This window comes from Nilaparvata lugens, chromosome 13 (genome assembly GCF_014356525.2).
Source record: "Nilaparvata lugens isolate BPH chromosome 13, ASM1435652v1, whole genome shotgun sequence".
Taxonomy (NCBI): Eukaryota; Metazoa; Arthropoda; class Insecta; order Hemiptera; family Delphacidae; genus Nilaparvata; species Nilaparvata lugens.
The window spans coordinates 8,614,990-8,635,551 of NC_052516.1; the positions used below are offsets into that span (position 1 = coordinate 8,614,990).

General features: G+C 36.5%; 1 protein-coding gene across 7 annotated transcripts in view; it reads left to right on the plus strand.

The window, feature by feature from the left end:
* The window catches only part of LOC111055503, a 160,531-nt gene that overhangs the window by 113,908 nt on the left and 26,061 nt on the right, over positions 1 to 20,562 (plus strand). For all 7 annotated transcript variants that reach the window (XM_039439730.1, XM_039439726.1, XM_039439725.1 and 4 more), the window contains exons 11-16: positions 3,033 to 3,211; positions 7,269 to 7,398; positions 10,043 to 10,146; positions 14,058 to 14,262; positions 16,290 to 16,415; positions 19,320 to 19,437. In XM_039439730.1, the coding sequence (XP_039295664.1) occupies positions 3,033 to 3,211; positions 7,269 to 7,398; positions 10,043 to 10,146; positions 14,058 to 14,262; positions 16,290 to 16,415; positions 19,320 to 19,437 (862 nt within the window). The remainder of the gene's footprint in view (positions 1 to 3,032; positions 3,212 to 7,268; positions 7,399 to 10,042; positions 10,147 to 14,057; positions 14,263 to 16,289; positions 16,416 to 19,319; positions 19,438 to 20,562) is intronic.

The window sequence follows — 20,562 nt, forward strand, 5'->3', positions numbered from 1 at the left end:
AGAATAAGAAGAAGAAAAAAGATTGAATTGCGCGACAAGAAGGAGATTAGGAGAAGAGGAAGATGAAGACAGGAGGAGTAGAAGAAGAAGAAGAAGAAGAAGAAGAAAATATTGAATTGCGACAAGGAGGAGTTTAGGAGATGATACACACACAAGATAATGGCACTTCAAAGTTCATTCAGTGTTATCAATTAACATAGAGTTGTTGTTGATGTGTTATTTCACAAACATAGCAATTTGAACGACGGATTATTCTAGTACTGTATGCGGTGTACTGTGACAAACAGCTCAGATGGGAACATCGCATCAAGCATGTGCTAAACTAGTGATTTGTGGAGTGATCGGCTTGGATTCATGTCTCAAGTGAAATAATCTAGAGTAATCGGATTGTAAAACTCGTTGTATCATTTTGTTTTTGAAGTTTCGAGTTGAGGTTTCATGAAGAAGTGGACGTGGACCTGGTTGTGAATTTGTGTAAAGTGAAATAATGCGTCAAATTTTATTGTGAAAATTGTTGGATAATATTGAGAATTCGAGTAGATGTCTCATGAAAATTTGGATTTGTGTTTGAAGTTATATAAACCGTATAAAAATTTTGTTTTTTGAAGTTTTGTGTAGAGGTATCGTGAAGATTCGAAATTGGCTGTGTTGAATTTGTTTGTAGAGAGAAATAATACGTCAAATTTGATTGTTAAAATTTTTGTATAATATTGATAATTCGAGTAGATGTCTCATGAAAATTTGGATTTGTGTTTGAAGTGATATAAACCGTCAAATTTGCTTTTAAAAATCGTTGGTTAATATTGAAGGTTCGAGTAGAAGTCTCTTAACAATTTGAATTTAGTTGTGTTGAATTTGTGTGTGAAGTGAAATAATACGTCAAATTTGATTGTTAACATTGTTGGATAATATTGAGAATTCGAGTAGATTTCTCATGAAAATTTGGATTTGTGTTTGAAGTGTATAAACCGTCGAATTTGCTTGTAAAAATTGTTGGTTGATGATGATTCGAGAAGAGGTCCTATGAAAATTTGAATTTGGTTTTGCAGAATTAATTTGTGTGTGATAAAAACAACTCCTTGAATTCGATTGTTAAAATTGTTGGATAATATTGAAGATTCGAGTAAAAGTCTCATGAAAATTCGAAATTGGTTGCATTGAATTTTTTCGATTGTTAAAATTGTTGGATAATATTGAAGATTCGAGTAAAAGTGTCATGAATATTTGAAATTGGTTGCATTGAATTTGTGTGTGTATAGAAACAATCCATTCAAATTTGTTTGTGGATAAAAAGCTGGTGGATAATATCGTTTTCGAACTTTGGTGTCCGATAATTTTGCGAAATTGTAAAATTTGTGTGTGAAGTGAATTTAATCTTCAAATTTGATAACTTTTGTGACGGATAATTTCGAGAAAATATCACGAAAATTTGGAGCTGGATTTGTTGAATTTGTTTGTGAAGTGAATTCAATCTTCAAATTTGATAACTCTTGGACGGATAATTTCGAGAAAATATCACGAAAATTTGGAGCTGGATTTGTTGAATTTGTGTTTGAAGTGAATTAATTCTTGAAATTTGGTAGTACCGTTGAATAGTATTGGTTTTTTTGAAATTTGAAGAAGAGTATCATGAAAATTGTCGAGTAGTGATGTATGTGAAATTAGTAGATTAATAATAGCAGTTCAATATCTTGAAAATTGCCGTATGGTGATGTATGTGGAAGTGATTTAAGTGGTTTAAACGTGTGTTCTTTGTAGAGTTTTGAGAATTTATAATTTATGGCAAACAAACTATTAGTATTGTATTGACTTGATATAATTTCAATGTAGAGGAGGTTTGATAAAAATGATGAATTTGTATATTTAGAATGATATCAGTGAGAAATTGAATTTTGTTTTTGAAAACACAGTTGAATGAATTTGAGTCTGGTAAAATTGTAATCGAAAACACAGTTTAATAAGTTATTGAGTAGATTAGATTGATGAGAAGGTTTGATAAAATGTATAATTGGATGAATTGAAGATAAAGTTTGCTATGAAATAATGAATTTCTTGATTCAATTCTTGATTGAATGAATTGTGTTGAAAAGAAGTTTTGAAAGAAGAGATGATTGGTGAATTGAAAGATAAATTTGCGTGTAAATCAAGGAAGACAGATAAGACAATGATTGGTGAATTGAAAGATAAATTTGCGTGTAAAGCAATGAAGAAAGATAAGGCGATGATTGGTGAATTGAAAGATAAATTCTCGTGTAAAGCAATGAAGACAGATAAGGCGAATATTGTTGAATTCAAAGATAAAATTTTCCTGTAATGGAATGAAGAAAGATAAGGCAAAAATTTTCGCCTGTTGGAACGTGGGGAAGTGGACTTATAAATACAAAATAAAGGCTGATAACCAGTTGAAGGTAGGTTAGAGCTTCGTTAACTTGAAGACAATAGAGTATCTATCATCCTTGTTGTTTTTTTTTCTAAGGGTCACTTTATACCTACTTATTATATTTTGATAAAGTGGTCAATATGTGGAAGATCTTGATTGGCGATCGCACATATCCTGTTGCTAATCTTCCATGTGTCTATCTGGTCAAGGTTGAAGTATTTATGTATTTATTATTTATTTATTTATTCATTTATTTTATTTATTTATTTATTTATTTATTTGTTGATATAATTACAAATCATATGAATATGATGGGGATAGAACAACAGGCATCGCATAGCCCAAAACTATTCTGTTCCCTAATTTTGATAAATAATAACATGTCCAAAAAATTGGTTCAAATCTAATAATAGGTTCATATTCTTCCTATGGAGAGTTAAATTTATTTGAACAAAAGCCATACGAATTTACATTTACTGTTAGTGTTGAGCCCTTCTTCCTAATAAATATAGCTATTTAAAATTGGGTCATTCTTTTTTGTACACACTGTATTTTATTGTTCTACACATCTGCAGATTTCAAGCAGTTATTGAGCAATTTGTCACCATTTTCTAGGTGCATTTAAATCAATTTTGGCCGTTTTTTGTTGCAGAATTACTCTCGAGACTCGACGTCACCTCTGGTCACCGGAAGCGGTCACCACCACCAGACGCCGGCCCAAGAGAAACGCGCTGTCAGCAGTTTCCAGCAGCAGACGCAGGTCGCACGACAGCCGCATACGACACTGCAACGACACGCCAAGGCCAACCGACATCAGCTGCTTTTGCCCAGGTTGGTAAAAATCTGCACTGAAAACTAATAGAGTTCAGTTGGTATTAAGGTTTATCCGTTTTAGAAAAGTAGAACTTAATTGGCTATGTGCCGTTTGCACAGTCAAAGCTTAAACTGAATTTAATCAGCTGGTGGTTTAAACTCAAAATGTAACACTATATAACAAACGAGACTTGATACGGATTTAATCCAGTTTAAAATGAAATTTAGTTTAAACTGTCACTGTGCAAACTGCCCTAAGAAGCAAACTAAAGCCAGTTAGGGCTTGAACACACACATCGATTTTTGTTCGTAGGATATTTTGCCGTCCTTATAAATTCTATTAGATTAAACGGAACTTGACAAACATAATCTGTTTAATAGAATTCATAAGGACAGCAAAATACCGTATGAACAAAAATCGATGTGTGTGTTAGGCTAGTAAGGGTACGAACGGAACTGTCAAGTCGATGTTTAACTTTCAGTTTCGATCGCGCTTACAATCGACCCCCATTTAAAGGTGTGTACAGACTTATGCTCCACGAGCACGCGCATTTCAATAAACATCAGCAATGTTTATTATATTTGTATTCATATAGAAACAATAAAAACGTTTTAAACAGGAAGTATAATAAAACAGTATCAGCTGATAAAAAGTGATATGCGCGTGTTCGTGGCGCATAAGTCTGTACGCACCTTAATACAAACACATTTTAAAGAATGAGAGTGAATGAGGTTTAGGGTATGATCACATTGAATGGGTGTCTGTGCAAGTGGATGTCAGATCATACATGAGCCGAAAAACAAAAACTGGAAAGAGCCATTGAAACACGTTGTGACTTGAAAGAATAAGATGTTGATATTGTCAATACCTCTATATTTTGTTCAAAACCAATTCAAATTACAGAACCAGTTTTCATGGTAACTCCTGGCACATTTTCAGCTGAACTGAAGTAAAATAGTTATTTGTGCAACTAGTGCGCAAAGTGACAGTTTGCTGCACCGAAAGAAACGTTTACAAATGGTTTCTTGAGTGCAGCAGAGGAACTTTGTGCACGTATTTCACATTAAGTTTTTCCTACAGTTACCATTGAATATGAAAAGTGGGTAATTATGGGTAAAATTGCCTGAAATGCATCAAATGTTTTTCTGTGTAATTTTATTATTGATAAAAACCTTAATCCTAAAATCCTAAAGTCCTCGTTGTCCTTGGTTATAATATATAATGAATAATAATTAGCGCGTTGTGCTTGGTTGCACCTCTGCTCACTATAGCAGCCACAGCAGTCACTGTTACCAACTTCATTTTGATCTTGCTGCACTGTTGCTCCATATAACCTACTAAGTATTTTGCGTTGCCATGTTGCAAATCTGGAGTGCAGAAAAATTTTTCCCGCACTAGAGCGGAAAAGTGATTCTTTGCGTTCTGTAATCAGTGCAGCAATGGCCACTTTTCAACGTAAGTGTAGGAAAAGTAAATTTGTATGGCTTTTGTTGGTGAGGAGTCCCATGAGGGAACTGATGAAGTGCAATTCGGCAATTCAGCTGAAGAACCATGGTGGGTGTTGCCATGAAACCTGGTTCTTTGATTTGAATTGATTTTGAACAAAGTAGTATTGACAACATCAACATCTTATTCTTTTGATTATGGAGAAATACTACTAGATTTCCTCTCATACAATCAAGTTACGTTGTGACTTGCATGTAGCTGCTCATACTGAACGCAACCAGCAAGTGCATGCGTTCAGTGTGAGTCTTCTTATTGCTCTTTCCACATTTTGTTTCTCATCTGCACGCTTAGTCATGTATAACTGAGCGTGCACTTGTACATATACGCATACGATGTGATCACACCCCTTGTCTAAGTCGCGTCTCAGCACGATGACATCCAACATGTTTTTGGTTGACATTGATGCTTTACCAGTATACTGGATTATTATCTGTGATTAGGAAGTGAAAGTGCAAATTTTTAGTGAGAAAAATGAAGAACCCAAGACATAACCTATAAACTTGAGTGTCGATAGGAAATGACATTGGGTAATACGGCTAGGCAGAACATCCGAAAGTATCTCTTTGCTGATAAAAGCCATAAGAGTAAATAAAATAAAATTATCTGTGATTGTTTGTTGTTTTTTTTTGACCTGCATAACCTGGTTCTTTGATTGGTGGTTCATCGATCGAAACTGAAAGCTAAACCACGACCTGTCCTTACTGTTTTTACCTTGGTATATAGTACGCGTCCCGTAGCTCTGCCACAGTATACATACAGTATGGAAACTTGGCTAGTACCCTGACGCAAAAATCCGCCATCTTGTTAGGAAGCGCCGCATTGTAATTTATTTATTTATTATTAGATAGAGCGAACAATACAATAGTCGGAAAAGAAAAAACAGGCTATTGCCCAAAACTTCTTCAATTTCCTGATTTTGTCACAAATCGTCCAAAGTAATAGTATTGATGATAGGTTCGGATCACTTTAATGATCCGAATCAATTGATCTCGTTCACTGCCAAGAGCCAATCTGAAGACCAGGATTGGAACTTCCTAAGGTCATGTGACGTGTCTAGTATTTGCGTCATATAAAAAGCATTGGTTAGATAGGCGTTTGATTACAAGTTTCCATTCTGTACCTATTCTGTGGCTCTGCCTCCGTGAAACGGCATATAGGCAAGGTGTGGTTCGCGGGGTGATATTACTACTTTTAAAAAACATACGCTCCAGAGTACCAAGATCCCTAGATGGAGGAAGCTCCCTACAGATGTTCGATGTTTTTGAACGGGTAGTAATATAGTCTAGTGGCTCTCCGCCGATAGGCAAAGCTACAGGGCTCGGATTGTATGCACCATCTCAATTTAAACGGAGAAAGAAAGAAAGAAAGAAAGAAAGAAAGAAAGAAATATTTATTGCCAAAATCATTAAACACAACTTTACAAATGTGAAAAATATAAAAATTTTCATATACAATACATTACAAAAACTTAAAATTAAAATATTTTCCATTTAAACATCGATTATAATATTATCATTGGCGTTACCAGCAAAACTAAATAGTTTGAGCGATGGCAACGAGTAATCAGTCGGCTATAATTAGTGGCTTGAGATTCAGTCGAAAATAGAAAAAATATAATAAAGAAAAAAGAAACATATGGAATGTGTGAAAAACTAGAAAAAAAAATAATAAAATTTCAATCCGAAAAGAAGAAGTACTAAGAGTGAAATACTAAGAGAGTAGAAAAACTAGAATGAATTCATATTAATTTAAAAACTCAAAAGAAAAAGAGATTATTCATGTAATTATTAATCTACAATTCACAGAAAGATCAACTGTTGTTTTGATCCCCGAATGAAACACATTATAATAAATGTGATCATACTAACATGTAATCTTAGATTAGCGTTAAACGTAGACGGTTCATAATACGGCACTAGTATAGTTGAATTTAGAAATGAAAAGGTATTGAGAAACATCAACTCATAATTTATTTAATTTTTTTTAATAATTCTAAAAAATTAAACTTGTTCAATCATCAAGGGCCGTTAGCACAGTAAAATCTTGAACTGAATTTAATCAGCTGGTGTTCCGGATGGACACGGTCCCGGATGCCTAAAAAGCAGTGGTTAGGTCATGTCAGAGGCCCTGAAATTGATCAGCTGCGACCTGAAAACTCTTGACACCAGACCTGAGCCAGCCAGACACTCGATATTATCATTATTAGCTGGTAGCTTGAACTCAAACTTAAAATGAACCAAATTATAACGAACGAGACTTGATATGGAGACTTAAAGGTGCGTACAGATATACGCGCCGCGAACATGAGCAATTCACTTTTAATCAGCTGATTATATCTGTATTTTTACAGAAACGGTAAGATACAGATTTATAAAGCTTGGCATCAGCTGATTAAAAGTGAATGCTCATGTTCGCGGCGCGTGAATCTGTACGCACCTTAAAACTAACATTGTGCAAATGGAAATGGCACTTAGTATCTTGCAAATCCTATTATAAATTATTGTGATACTGAGAGTGGCTGTACTGGAATTGTGCGTGGTTTGTAATTAGTTTTTTTTGTTGTTTCAGGTTCTATTTCCCGCACGGTAAGCCGACCAACCAGCAACAGTTTGAGCAGAGCATCGACAATATCAAGAAGGCCTTCCAGACTCTGCCCAACTGCCATGCTACCCGGCATGATTTCGCCATCATTACTAAGGTAACTAAACAATTTTATATTATTCAGAATATATATTGCTCTTCTGCTCTGGAGAGGAGTGGAAGTCTGAGGGAGGGCCCTGTCCCAAAAGAGGCAGCCTTGTCTGGTACACATACAGTTCTCTCATTGAAGGGAAATCTGGCTACGGGGTGTACAGTGATTCACCTAGAACACAAGTCTATGCAAGTCTGGGACAACACTGCACCATCTTTCTGGCAGAGATTTGGGGCATCATGGCTTGTGCCAACATATGCATTGCCAGGCGCTACTGCAATAAGCATATAGTAATCCTGTCAGACTCTCAGGCAGCCCTCAAGGCTCTTGACTCTAATGAAATCAAGTCCAAATTGGTGTGGGAGTGCCACAAAACACTCAGCAGGCTTGCAACGCTCAACTCTGTGCATCTTGGTTGGGTACCTGGCCATGTAGGCATAAGAGGTAATGAGCGTGCAGATGAGCTTGCTAAGCGGGGTTCTAGTATGCCATTCCTTGGCCCAGAGCCGGGCTGTGGCATAAGTAAAACAACTGCCTACCATACAATAAATAAATGGTCCAGGGACTTACACCACCAGCAATGGCAGGGTCACCCTGGTCAAGCACTTGGAAAAAGACTGCTGGCAGACGCAAGCCCTCGCTTCACCAGCTGGCTGGTGAGTCTGGGTAGAGGTCAGGTCAAGCAGTTGATTGCCCTGATAACTGGACATGGCCACTTCAGGAAACATCTCCACACAATTGGACTCAGAAATGAAAGCCAGATGTGTAGGCTTTGTAATCAGTGTGAAGAGACTGCCAAGCATATCATACTGGATTGCGAAAGTTTTGGGCTCTGTTTGGCTGTAAGCGACCAGGTGAGGAATGGGATGTTGGTATAGGGAAGGAACTCCTGGACCTTGTAAAGGACACGGGAGTTGGTTTGCCTAACTAACATACTTGGGACACACAATAAGCTTCGGTTGACGTGTGAGGCACTTTGAACCTTTGGATCTTTGAATCCGTCCCTTCAAAACATAAACATAATACACATTCATGGTACTTGATATTTGTACTGTACTGGTATAATTCGATTATGGACTGTGTCGCTTTTAATAGCACCTTGCCCTAGTGAGAAGGACAATGTCGCATAGAGTAGGTTATTGAAATTGTCAGCCCGAGTTGAAAGCAGTGGATAGTCCAATATAGGCTAATGCCTTGTGTTATTGAGAGCATTACAGTTACAATAATTCAGCCAGGATTTTTACTTTCCTTGCCCTATTACCATAGGTAAGGAAAGTATTGCTTTCCAACAAAAGTTAAGGCACACTAATTTCAAGTTTTATATACATTTCAAGATCCCTTGAGTCCAAAAACATTATTTTTTTCTTAGCGTTTTTGATTCTTTGTTAACAATCAATTACATTTGAGTTATAATATTCATTACAATAGAAAATATGAATGAACTTCTTATTTATCTCTTTTCTGTATAGGGCTACTTTTTATAGAAGTAGAAAGAAAACTAAAAATCTCAGTACCCTTTTGGAATTATTTAATCACAACATGTTTCGGACATTAATGCCATTTTTAGTTTTCTTTCTATTTCTATAAATGAACTTACCTGTACATGTCAGCCATAACCTCAACGTTGATTTTCGAAGGTCTACTGATGAACACTGAACCTTCCGGCAGTCGCGCTGTTGTAAAAAGTACAATAGTGTCAGTTTTTTTCTGCACAAAACTACTGTATTGGATGGGGTTGTGTCAGTAAATGAGTCACCCTTGCATTCCAAAACTTTCTCCCCATTACTCCACTGAGTTGCAGTATCAACCGAGCAATGGTCAGTCTTTAGGTGCCATTTAGTCGCACTGTGCATAAGATAGGGAAAGACTGTATACGGGGACTGTAAACGAACCAATAACACAGAATTGATGGCTTTGCTTGGTGTACCTTATTGGGCTACGAAATGGTAATCATCCAAATGTTTAAAGCCGTAAAATAATCCAATGAGATGGAAATAGTAATTATACAATTAATTTGTTTTGACAGTAAACAGAGTACATAACACTTGGAAAATTGGATGTTGTAAAAAATACAACACGCGACTGCTCCTGTGATTGAGTAGGGCGCGACTACCGGAAGGTTAAGTAAGAAAATGGCCACATAGTGACTAGAACACCTTCCTTCAATCTTCCCCTTCCATTAGAAATGATCACTGTGTTACCACAACGATTCTAGAAACATAGAAAAATATCCCAATGTGCTCATGTTTGCTGGTAACACGGGGCGTTTAATGGTTATGCATGGCAGATTATTATTGGTGGTTGTGACCGTTTCTAAGGCTCAATTCACGCAGACATGGCGCTGACGTTTGTCACTTCCTAATGATCAGAAAAAAAAATGTTTTCCTGAGAAATCTTTGAAAAATATCACAAGTAGAAAGTTTTTTTTTAGCCTTTGCACTGCCTTAAACTGAGCTGGTGATGATCACCAGTCGTACTGGTAAGTTCATACTGGTCGTATGATCAATACCACCTTAAACCAGGATTAGATCAACATTTTATATTGACACCTGGTCGTTTTGTTACGTGTATAATGTTTATTTTTGTGTAACTAACTTGATTTTTTGTTACATGTATAATGTTAACTAATTTTATTTTTGTTGAATTTCAGGCTGCCGGTTGTCCATTATACTGGAAAGCTCCGTTGTTTATAGCATGCGGCGGAGAGAAGCTAGGACATGTCGAGGTCAACACTTTCATCGACTATTGGAGAAGGTAATTATGAGGCTCATACGAAAAATAGTGCCCGTTTGGGAATGATAAAGTGTAAAATATTTACAAATATAGACATGTTTTTGGAGAGTAAATTTTAAAAACAAAATATGTAACGAATAGTTGATAGAAGAAGGGGAACGTGCCAACCAAGTTCCGCGACAGCCAAGCTCCCCGTCAGCCGAACTCCTTTTAAAACCACTTTCGAGGGGATTAGTTGACGACGGCTGACGGGGAGCTCGGTTGTCGTGAGCGTCCGAAGAGCTTGGTTGTCGTCTACGGTCCCGACAACCAGTCACCTCCTAACCAGTAGCGGATTGGCTGTCGGGAAGAATCGTTGACGTCAGCGTGCAAGGACCTTGGTTGTCGTCACCCGACAACCAAGCTCCTCACACGTTCACGTTTGAGTGCCGGAGTTTTCGCGAGTAAAATGACATATATTTCATGCACTTGCTCAATGGATTTTGGAACAGTCCTCAAATCATAGAGAAACGATAGCATAAGTAGATATCCCATGGCATAGGGCGTTTATGTCGCAACTTTTACTGTTATCCCAAGCCAATAGTTCACGAAGTTCTTTCCTATGCAGCTGTGTGACGCTGGTAGTCTCTCAAATTGTGCCGTTCATACACTCTCACCCCAACAAAACAGTAAAAATTGACAATAATCGACAGTAATCGGCTTGAGATAACAGTAAAAGTTGCTACATAAATTCCCTATACCATGGGATATCTACTTACGCTATGTTTCTCTATGGTTATATCATCACATTTTTCAACAACCAATAGTTCAAACTTCATAAAGAGGTTCAGCTTAGGTATTGGTTCATATGTTTATACTCATATCCAAGAGCTAAATTTCAAAATAACAGGCAGGTGAAGCGAAGTGATGTTATTGAATTCTGTTCAGCTTTCAACGTATTTAGTGGTATCAATATATAGTAGTAACATATATTGCTACAATTCGTCCGGAGCGCAAGGCTCGCATGGTCCTTAAGCAATGTATATTTAAGTATATGTACAGGAGCTGTAAGCAGGGTGAAAATTGCCATCATGATAGCCAACCTCCGCCATGGAGACGGCACATGAAGAAGAGAAGACAGGAGCACGTACTTACATCTATATATATAAAAGCGAAATTGCACTCAATCACTGACTGACTGACTGACTGACTGACTGACTGACTCACTCACTCACTCACTCGCAGAACTAAAAATCTACCGGACCAAAAACGTTCAAATTTGGTAGGTATGTTCAGTTGGCCCTTTAGAGGCGCACTAAGAAATCTTTTGGCAATATTTTAACTCTAAGGGTGGTTTTTAAGGGTTTAAAGTTCGTCTTTTAGAATGTATATTCTTCTTATTTTCTTAATTATAATTGAAAAAAGGCCATACCATATGTTAATATAGAACTATAATCTAGAGAGAGTACCTCTTCGAAACAATTGTTAACTGGTAACTAAATTAATAATTTTGTCAGGTTGGCATTAAGTTGAGTTGACTTTGTTAGGTTGGCACCAAGTTGAAGATTGAAATGCATTTATCGCGAAAAAATTGTTGGGTACTGCTACTTCAATCAGAGCTATTCCTGGGAATATTATATTACTAGCCGTCAGGCTCGCTTCGCTCGCCATATCCGTTTAGCCAGACATTTAGTCTGGACCCCTGACTGGATCGTCCTAACATATGATAAAAATGCTCAAATGAAAAATGCAAGCGAGCGAAGCGAGCCTGCTGATCTCATTCTTGGACGATCCAGTCGGGGGTCCAGGGGGCGGAGCCCCCTGGCTAGATGGATATGGCGAGCGAAGCGAGCCTGACGGCTAGTATATTATATAGGTACATACATACAGGAATCACTTGTGAGACGTACAAACACTCATTCTGAAAATGCTTGCCAATTCAATAAGATGAACATTCCCAAGTCAGTTGGATTCGGAAAGAGATATAGTTTATTTCATTTAATGTTTGCAGTGATGGAAGTGACAAAATTAACAAGCTTTTCTTCTAATGATCGAGTTCATAGAATGTGTGAAACAGTGTCTGTGATTGTACTACTTCCTCGCCCGCTTCAAGCTGGTTTCGATGCCCAATCGGCTGACGGGGAGCTTGGTTGTCGTTAGCGTGCGAGGAGATTGGTTGTCGCGTACGATCACGACAACCAGACCCCTCATATCCAACAGGGGATCAGCTGGCGGGGAGCTTGGTTGTTGTGAGTGTGTGATGAGCTTGGTTGTCGCCGACAATCTTGTACTTTGTTGTACGTTGGCAAGTACGTTGTACTTGGTTGTCGCCGACAATCTTGTACTAGGTTGTACGTTGGCAAGTACGTTGTACTTGGTTGTCGCCGACAATCTTGTACTAGGTTGTACGTTGGCAAGTACGTTGTACTCCTTCGTTCCAGTAGGGGATCAGCTGCGGGGGAGGCAATGGTATATTTTGCCAGGGGATGGGCTGTCGCCTGTGGTCAAAATTGCGAGGAGCTTAGTTGTCGGGGAGACAGGTTAGCGGCGACCCAGAAGAAAGTGATTTAATCAATAAGATAACATGATTGAAACAATAAAAAATATCAAGTAGGCTATATTTTTATTTGATCACAACACAACTAGTTTTTTTCACATTTGCAAATGGCTCTTGAAGAGTTGAAACTAGTTGTGTTATGATAAAATAAAAGGGCACTTTATGACTTCCATTGTGTTTCAATCCCACAAATAACTTTAGTTCTATAAGATGCTGTAAATAATTCGTCGTCACAATTAAATCTATTGAGTCTGTCTACTGTTCTACTATTAATGAGGCCTGTTTTTCATTCAATTGTATTGCAGTGTATGTGAACTACTATAGATCAATCAATCATTCAATAATTTTATTCAATTCAACACAAAATACATAAAAGAAATCAAATAACATAACATCACAATCAAAAATTTAATTTTTAATAAAATACTAAACAGGCTTCAAGGTGAGGTGTGCTGAAAAAAAGAAAGGAGGAAAAATACCAAGCCAACTATTAATAAAAACAATATACAAATCTTGAAGTACCCTTTATTTTTTAAAAACTGTAAAATAGTTCAACAACTAGTTTCGACCCTAACTTAGGTCATTTTCAAGTTAAAAAGAACATGGTTGCCTGTAAAGTCGGTATACGGGCGAAAGTTTTACGTGACAACGACTTTGAGTGGTAAAATAATTTTAATGTGAATATTCATTCGTATAGTAGGAAGAAGGATGAAATAATAATAGTAACAATTTAAAACACTTATTTTATTTATACATAACCTATTCACTTATGTCACAAGAAGCGCAAGACATGAACCGTTGCGAGCCTGGGAAGTAGTGGCGCAATCGCAGGAGATTGTTTGCGGCGCCTGCGCAGGTTGACTGCTCCGTTTCACTCTCTCTCGGGTTGCTGCTGCGTTGCTCGCCACTGCTCCTATTCGTGCTCTTTCCAGACGACCGTGAACCGAAACGAACGCTCTCACTCGCTCTCATTGTGAGCGCATAACGCGGAGCGTAACGCAGTTTCTTGAAGTGTCACCCGGCAAACCAATTTATAAAACGTTGTCACGTCAAAATGTTTTCCTAACCAACTATGTTTTCCCATGTAATAGGCAGGTAGGCAGATGTACAAATAACCATAATTCTATAAGATGTTGTAAATAATTTGTCATTAATAATTCCAATAGAATCAATTCATTTCATCCACAGTTTTATTGATTTATATATGATTTCAACTACTTTTTATTGAATTGCAGTTGTGTTATGTGTGTGGTTGTGGTATTTTTCATATTAAAAAACACAAATAGAAATTGTCAACCTCTTTTCACAATAATAACACATCTCTGTGTTTTTCATTACTTTTTATCGCATAATTGCAACTATTTGCTCATAATTTTCCCTGTTTCTGTTGTTGCAGTGTTTGTTCAACATGTCACGACGACGCATCGCGGTTCATGCGTGTGTTGAGCAGTCGCGGCGGTGGTGGTGGGGGTGGAGCAGGGGGTCGCTCCCACCTGTTCCCCGAGGACTTTATGCCTCTGGTGCAGGATGTGGTCGACACCCACCCGGGACTCACCTTCCTCAAGGAGGCCGCCGAGTTTCATTCCAGATACATACACACGGTCAGTTCAGCCTTTGAATAGAGCCATAGAGAAAAGATATCATATGTAGATCATATGTATATTAATCCCATGGTTTGTAGAATTTATTCAAAGTTTGGAAGTTTTGTTTCACATTATAGTATTGTGTTTCATCAAGTTGAGATGATACTGTATCATATTGTGCTGATACTGTATAATGTGTGGTGATAAAGTATCATTTTGTGGTGATACTGTTTAATTTATGAAAACCGAGTTTCATTCCAGATACATACACACGGCCAGTTCAGCCTTTAAGTAGAGTCATAGAGAAAAGATAGCATAAGAAGATATCCCTTGATTTTTAGAACTTATTCAAAGTTTGGAAGTTTTGTATCAAACTATGGTGTTGTGTATCAAGTTGAGATGATACTCTTCCATGTTGTGTTGATACTGTATCATATTATGTTGATACTGTATCGTGTGTGGTGATACTGTATCATTTATTGCGATACCTTTGAGAAAAGATAGCATAAGTATATATACATCCCGTGGTTTATAGAATTCATTCAAAGTTTGAATTTTTTAATCAAATTATGGTGTTGTGTATCAAGTTGTGATGATAATGTATCATATTGTGTTGATATTGTATCATGTGTGGTGATACTGTATAATTAATGGTGATACGATAGACAAGGCCGAGTTTTAATCCAGATACATACACACGGTCAGTTCAGCCTTCAAGTACAGTCTTAGAGAAAAGATAGCATACGAAGATATCCCATGCTTTGTAGAATTTATTCAAAGTTTGGAAGTTTTGTATCAAATTATGGTGTTGTGAATCGTTGATATGATACTGTATCATTTATTGCGATACATTAGAGAAAAGATAGCATAAGTATAATTATATCCCATGGGTTGAAAAATTCATTCAAATTTTGAAAGTTTTGTATAAAATTATGGTGTCATCCAGTTGAGATGATTCTCTATCATATTGTGTTGATACTGTATCATGTGTGGTGATAGCATAGAGAAACGATAGCATAAGAAGATATCCCATGGTTTAATTCATTCAAAGTTTGAAAGTGTTTTATCAAATTATGGTATTGTGTATCAAGTTTAGATGATACTGTATCATATTGTGTTGATATTGTATCATGTGTGGTTATACTGTATCATACTGTGATACAATAGACAAATCCTAGTTTCATTCCAGATACATACACACGGTCAGTGCATCATCATTTAAGTAGAATCTTGGAGAAAAGATAGCATAATAAGTAGATATCCCATGGTTTATAGAATTCATTCAAAGTTTGAACGTTTTTTCATCAAATTATGGTGGTGTCTATCAAGTAGTGATGATACTGTATCATATTGTGTTGATATTGTATCATGTGTGGTGGTGATACAGTTGATAAAAGATAGCACAAGAATATATCTCATGGTATAGGTCGTTTATGTTGCAAATTTCACTGTTAACCCAAGCCGAGATCCATAGTCCTAGTAGTTGTTCTTTCTGGTGAAGCTATGTGACGCTGGTAGTCTCTCATACTGTGCCGTTCTTACACTTTCAACCGGCCATATCGTCAGTAATCGACAGTAATTGTCCTGAAATTTGGAACATGAACGACCTATACTATGGGGATATTTTCTTATGCTATCTTTTCTCCATGCTGGACTCCACATTAGTCAAGGTTCCTTCCAGTTAGTCAAGACAAGACATGATCAGACACGTTCAGTCAAATATAAAATATAAATATAAGAAAGATATAATTTCTTGCTTAATAAAATATAATTGATTATTTTAAACGAGAATGAACAGTTAATATTACATCAGTAAGCCTGTATCAGCTAGCGTCTATAGAAGGCATTGACAAGACAAATGATCGGCAACGTTGTTCTCCTATCTTTCTTCACTGCTATTGTAACGTTGACCTCACGATAGCTGTCATCGGCTTCAAATCATCCTAGTCGAATGTGATTACCTTTGAATCATCCTGTGAATCATTAGTTGAGATATAATATTTTGTTGTAGTGTTTTGTTGATTTTATGTGTGTGTTTGTTGCAGGTGATTTCCCGTATCTATTACTGTGTGAACCAATCCTGGAGCGGTCAGATCTCTCTGTCGGAACTGCGACGGTCCGACCTGCTCAGGGTAATCGAACTACTCGAAAGTGAAGAAGATATCAATCAGGTCAGTAACTGGTATTTTAATTACGTTACATCGTTCATTGTAGCAGTTATGGTAACTGTTAATTTAGTTCAGTCCTCCGATAGTACGTCGTAGGTCCAGAAAGTAAGTTCCGTTCAATGATGAAATTAAATTGTGTACAGATACAGAAAAGTTATTTATTGCACAAAATTAAATTATGTACAGATACAGAATAGTTATTTGTGCAACTAGTGCGCAAAGTGACAGTTTGCTGCACCGAAAGAAACGTTTACCGAAAGAAATGGTTTCTTGAGTGCAGCAGAGGAACTTTGCGCACGTATTTCACATTAAGTTTTTCCTACAGTTACCATTGAATATGAAAAGTGGGTAATTATGGGTAAAATTGCCTGAAATGCATCAAATGTTTTTCTGTGTAATTTTATTATTGATAAAAACCTTAATCCTAAAATCCTAAAGTCCTCGTTGTCGTTGGTTATAATATATAATGAATAATAATTAGCGCGTTGTGCTTGGTTGCACCTCTGCTCACTATAGCAGCCACAGCAGTCACTGTTACCAACTTCATTTTGATTTTGCTGCACTGTTGCTCCATATAACCTACTAAGTATTTTGCGTTGCCATGTTGCAAATCTGGAGTGCAGAAAAATTTTTCCCGCACTAGAGCGGAAAAGTGATTCTTTGCGTTCTGTAATCAGTGCAGCAATGGCCACTTTTCAACGTAACTGTAGGAAAAAGTTATTTATTGCACAAAACTCTACAACTCCTAAACTACTTTTCCACATAACTACCGAAATTATGCAGACATTTGTCGTAGCGTGGTTTTTGTATACCTTCTTCATAGAAATTTGCCACCTGTGTCTTCAACCAGTTGGAAACAGTTTCTTTCAGCTCGTCGTCATTGTTGAAGTGTTGACTGCCAAGGAAAAACTTGAGATGTAAGAACAGATGAAAGTCGCTAGGAGCGAGGTCAGGGCTGTAAGGAGGATGGTCAAACACGTCCCAGCCAAATCCCTGTAGGAGGTTTTTCGTCACATTTGTAGTGTGTGATCGTGCGTTGTCGTAAAAACAACACCTTTTGACAGCAATACTCGGCGCTTATTCTGTATTGCGCGGCTCAATTTCCGAAGTGTCTCGCAATAAGCAAAGACCTTGAAGAGATATAGACCCACAATGCCTATGCTTTCCCAATGATAGCTCTTACTTGAAATTGAAGGCCGCCATTGGGGTATTTCAGCACGAGATATTATATATTATTTATTTGTAATACTATAGATCACAAAGGCATTGGTGGCATTGGTATGTAATAATCTTATGGGTTGCCCCCTCAATGGCGGTTTTCAATTCCAAGTACGACACTAGCGTTGCATGTGAGTCTATGCATCTTAAAGGTCTTTGGCAATAAGCATCTACCACGTCTACCGCGGAACTGCGATCGCAGCGCTGCAGCGGATATAAATTGAAACGGAACTTACTTTCTGGACGTGCTATCGTAATTATTTCTCTTTAAGGTTCCTGCTATCTCCATCTCCATATTCTCGGTAGAAGTATTTTTTTTTAATTAATGGTGTTGGTGCTAACTATTACCACTAAGTAAAGAACTACTCTACTAGGCTCCTTCTGTGCTATTACTATCTAGTACAGTACGCGTCCCGTAGTTTTGCCTCCGTAACTTTGAAACGGCATATAGGCAAGGTATGGTTCGCGGGGTAATATTCACGGCTTGTCGAAAACATCAGGCTTCAGAGACCCTAGATGGAGGAAGCCCCCTACACACAGAGGTTCCTCATGATTGATTGATTGATTGATTGATTGATTGATTGATTGAGTACTTTATTTATGTAGATTACAATATATACTGTCTTATATACTTGTATACAATAGCTTACAATACAGCAAAATTATAGATGAATTTACATGATATAGACTAAGAAAATAATTATTGAACTGTATATGATATGAAAAAGCAATTTGTAATATAATAACTATAGATAATAATTATATTGTTATGCATCTACATAAATTGGCGGAGCTATGGACATATCAATGTCCATTCTTCGGAAAGAATATTAAAAATATCCTCCCCACTAACTCTACCAATGATTGAGAGAGTTGTAACGTATCACCAGCGATGGAAAGAGCATGTTGAACGAATGTCAGCTGATAGGCTGTGTTGTGCTAAAAGGAACTAACTCCAAGAAGTTCCTGGTGTATCAAATCAATAATCATCTATTGCCAAAGACAAATTACAATTTGTATAGGCCACGTCATGAGAAAATTACATAAATCATTACATATATAATCATACAACATGGAAACAACAAGAAATCATCACATCAACGTCTTAAAAATTCTCCATATTGCAGGCAAAATATTCATTCTTGTTATAAAAACAGTGATCTTATTAGAAAATTCTTAATTTTAAGTTTATATTCACTCACTAGTAAGCCTCTTATATGTAACGGTAACTGATTATAAAACCTAAATGCACACGCCCTAAAATTAATATGACTAGATTTGTACCGACAATATTCGTTTCTAAGGTTCAACCTAATTCTTGTGTTGTGCGAATGAACATCAAAATGACTAGAGAATGAGAGCAAGTTAGTCTTTACAAATAATAAACATTGAAAAATAAAAATACACTGCAAACAAACATCTTTTCGGATGCAACACGTTGCTTTTGAGAAGATACAAAGGAGCAATTTTTGCTTAGGGAAAGATACATTTTCAAAAATGTTTGATGTTTTTGTTTGGGTAGTATTGTAGTCTAGTGGCCCTCCGCCGATAGGCAAAGCTACAGGACCCGGACTGTACTTATGCACTGCTATACTCGCATTCGTATGCCTATTTTCAAGACGTTTTTGATGAAATTAACGATGTCAGTAGTAACTGTTACTTGAAAATAACTGGTGATTTGTGTTTTAGGTGACACAGTACTTCAGCTACGAACACTTCTATGTAATCTACTGCAAATTCTGGGAACTAGACCGGGATCACGATCTCTACATTGATAAGGACGATTTGGCCAGGCATAGTGATCATGGTAAGCTCATTTATTCATTTCGTTTAATATGTAAGTTGACGTTTTTCGAAGAATTTCTCCCGAATTCAGGAAGTTCTTAAATTATTTCTTAGATTGCTGTACTTGTAGTCATTGCTTCCATTTATTCATTTTATTCTTTTCAATTTTTCATAATTTTTAAGATAGTTTTAATTGAATTTTTCATTACATTCTCATAGTAATAATAATAACAACAATTGTTGCAATTAGTGCTCACTTCATGCTATTCCATTTCATCCTAAAACTTTCAAAACCAATCATAAATCATTATTTTGCAAATAAATTTCAATGTTATGAATGATATTATAGCTCTTCAATGTTTGATTCCATTACGAACTGCTTGTTAAATAATCACTTTTGAACAATTAATAACGACTTAGCAGTCAGATATTTATATAAATAAAAGCTATTAAGTCGTTTTTAATTGTTCAAAAGTGATATTATAGCATTGTGATATGGATTCTCTAATCTGTAGGGTGGGAAAAAATAATTATCATGGTATTTACACTTCAATACGTATTATTGTTTCATAACAATTTGTATGACAATTCCACTACGTATTTTTGTCATAAAATGAAATAAATAAATAAATACGAGTATTATTACTATGGTATCGTGGAATAGTGAGGTCCATGTTATAATGGCAGTGGTGAAAGATAGCAGAACAACGTTGCCGATCCTCTGTCTTGTATAGACGGTAGCTGATACAGGTTTATTGATGTATTATTAATGGTTCATTTTTGTTTAAAATAATCAATTATATTTTATTAAGCAAGACATCATTTTCCAAAATTTGATAATCAAGATGAAATATTTTGTTGATTAATTAATTCTTCATTGTTAAAAGACGATCTGGCAACAGAGCAAAGCGATAAAGAGGTAGCGCTATCTGCTTTTTCGAATGATAGACAGACAAGGATAGCAATACCATTGCTAATCAAACACTGCCATTATAACGTGGACCTCACTATAGTAGGATATAAAATGTACTACTGTAATACTGCATTATGCAATAAATTTCCAATCGAAGCATGTTGGTATAAAGTTATTTCTCTTCCCTAAACTTTAACTTGCATCAAGTATTCCCATTAATTATTGATTTAATTA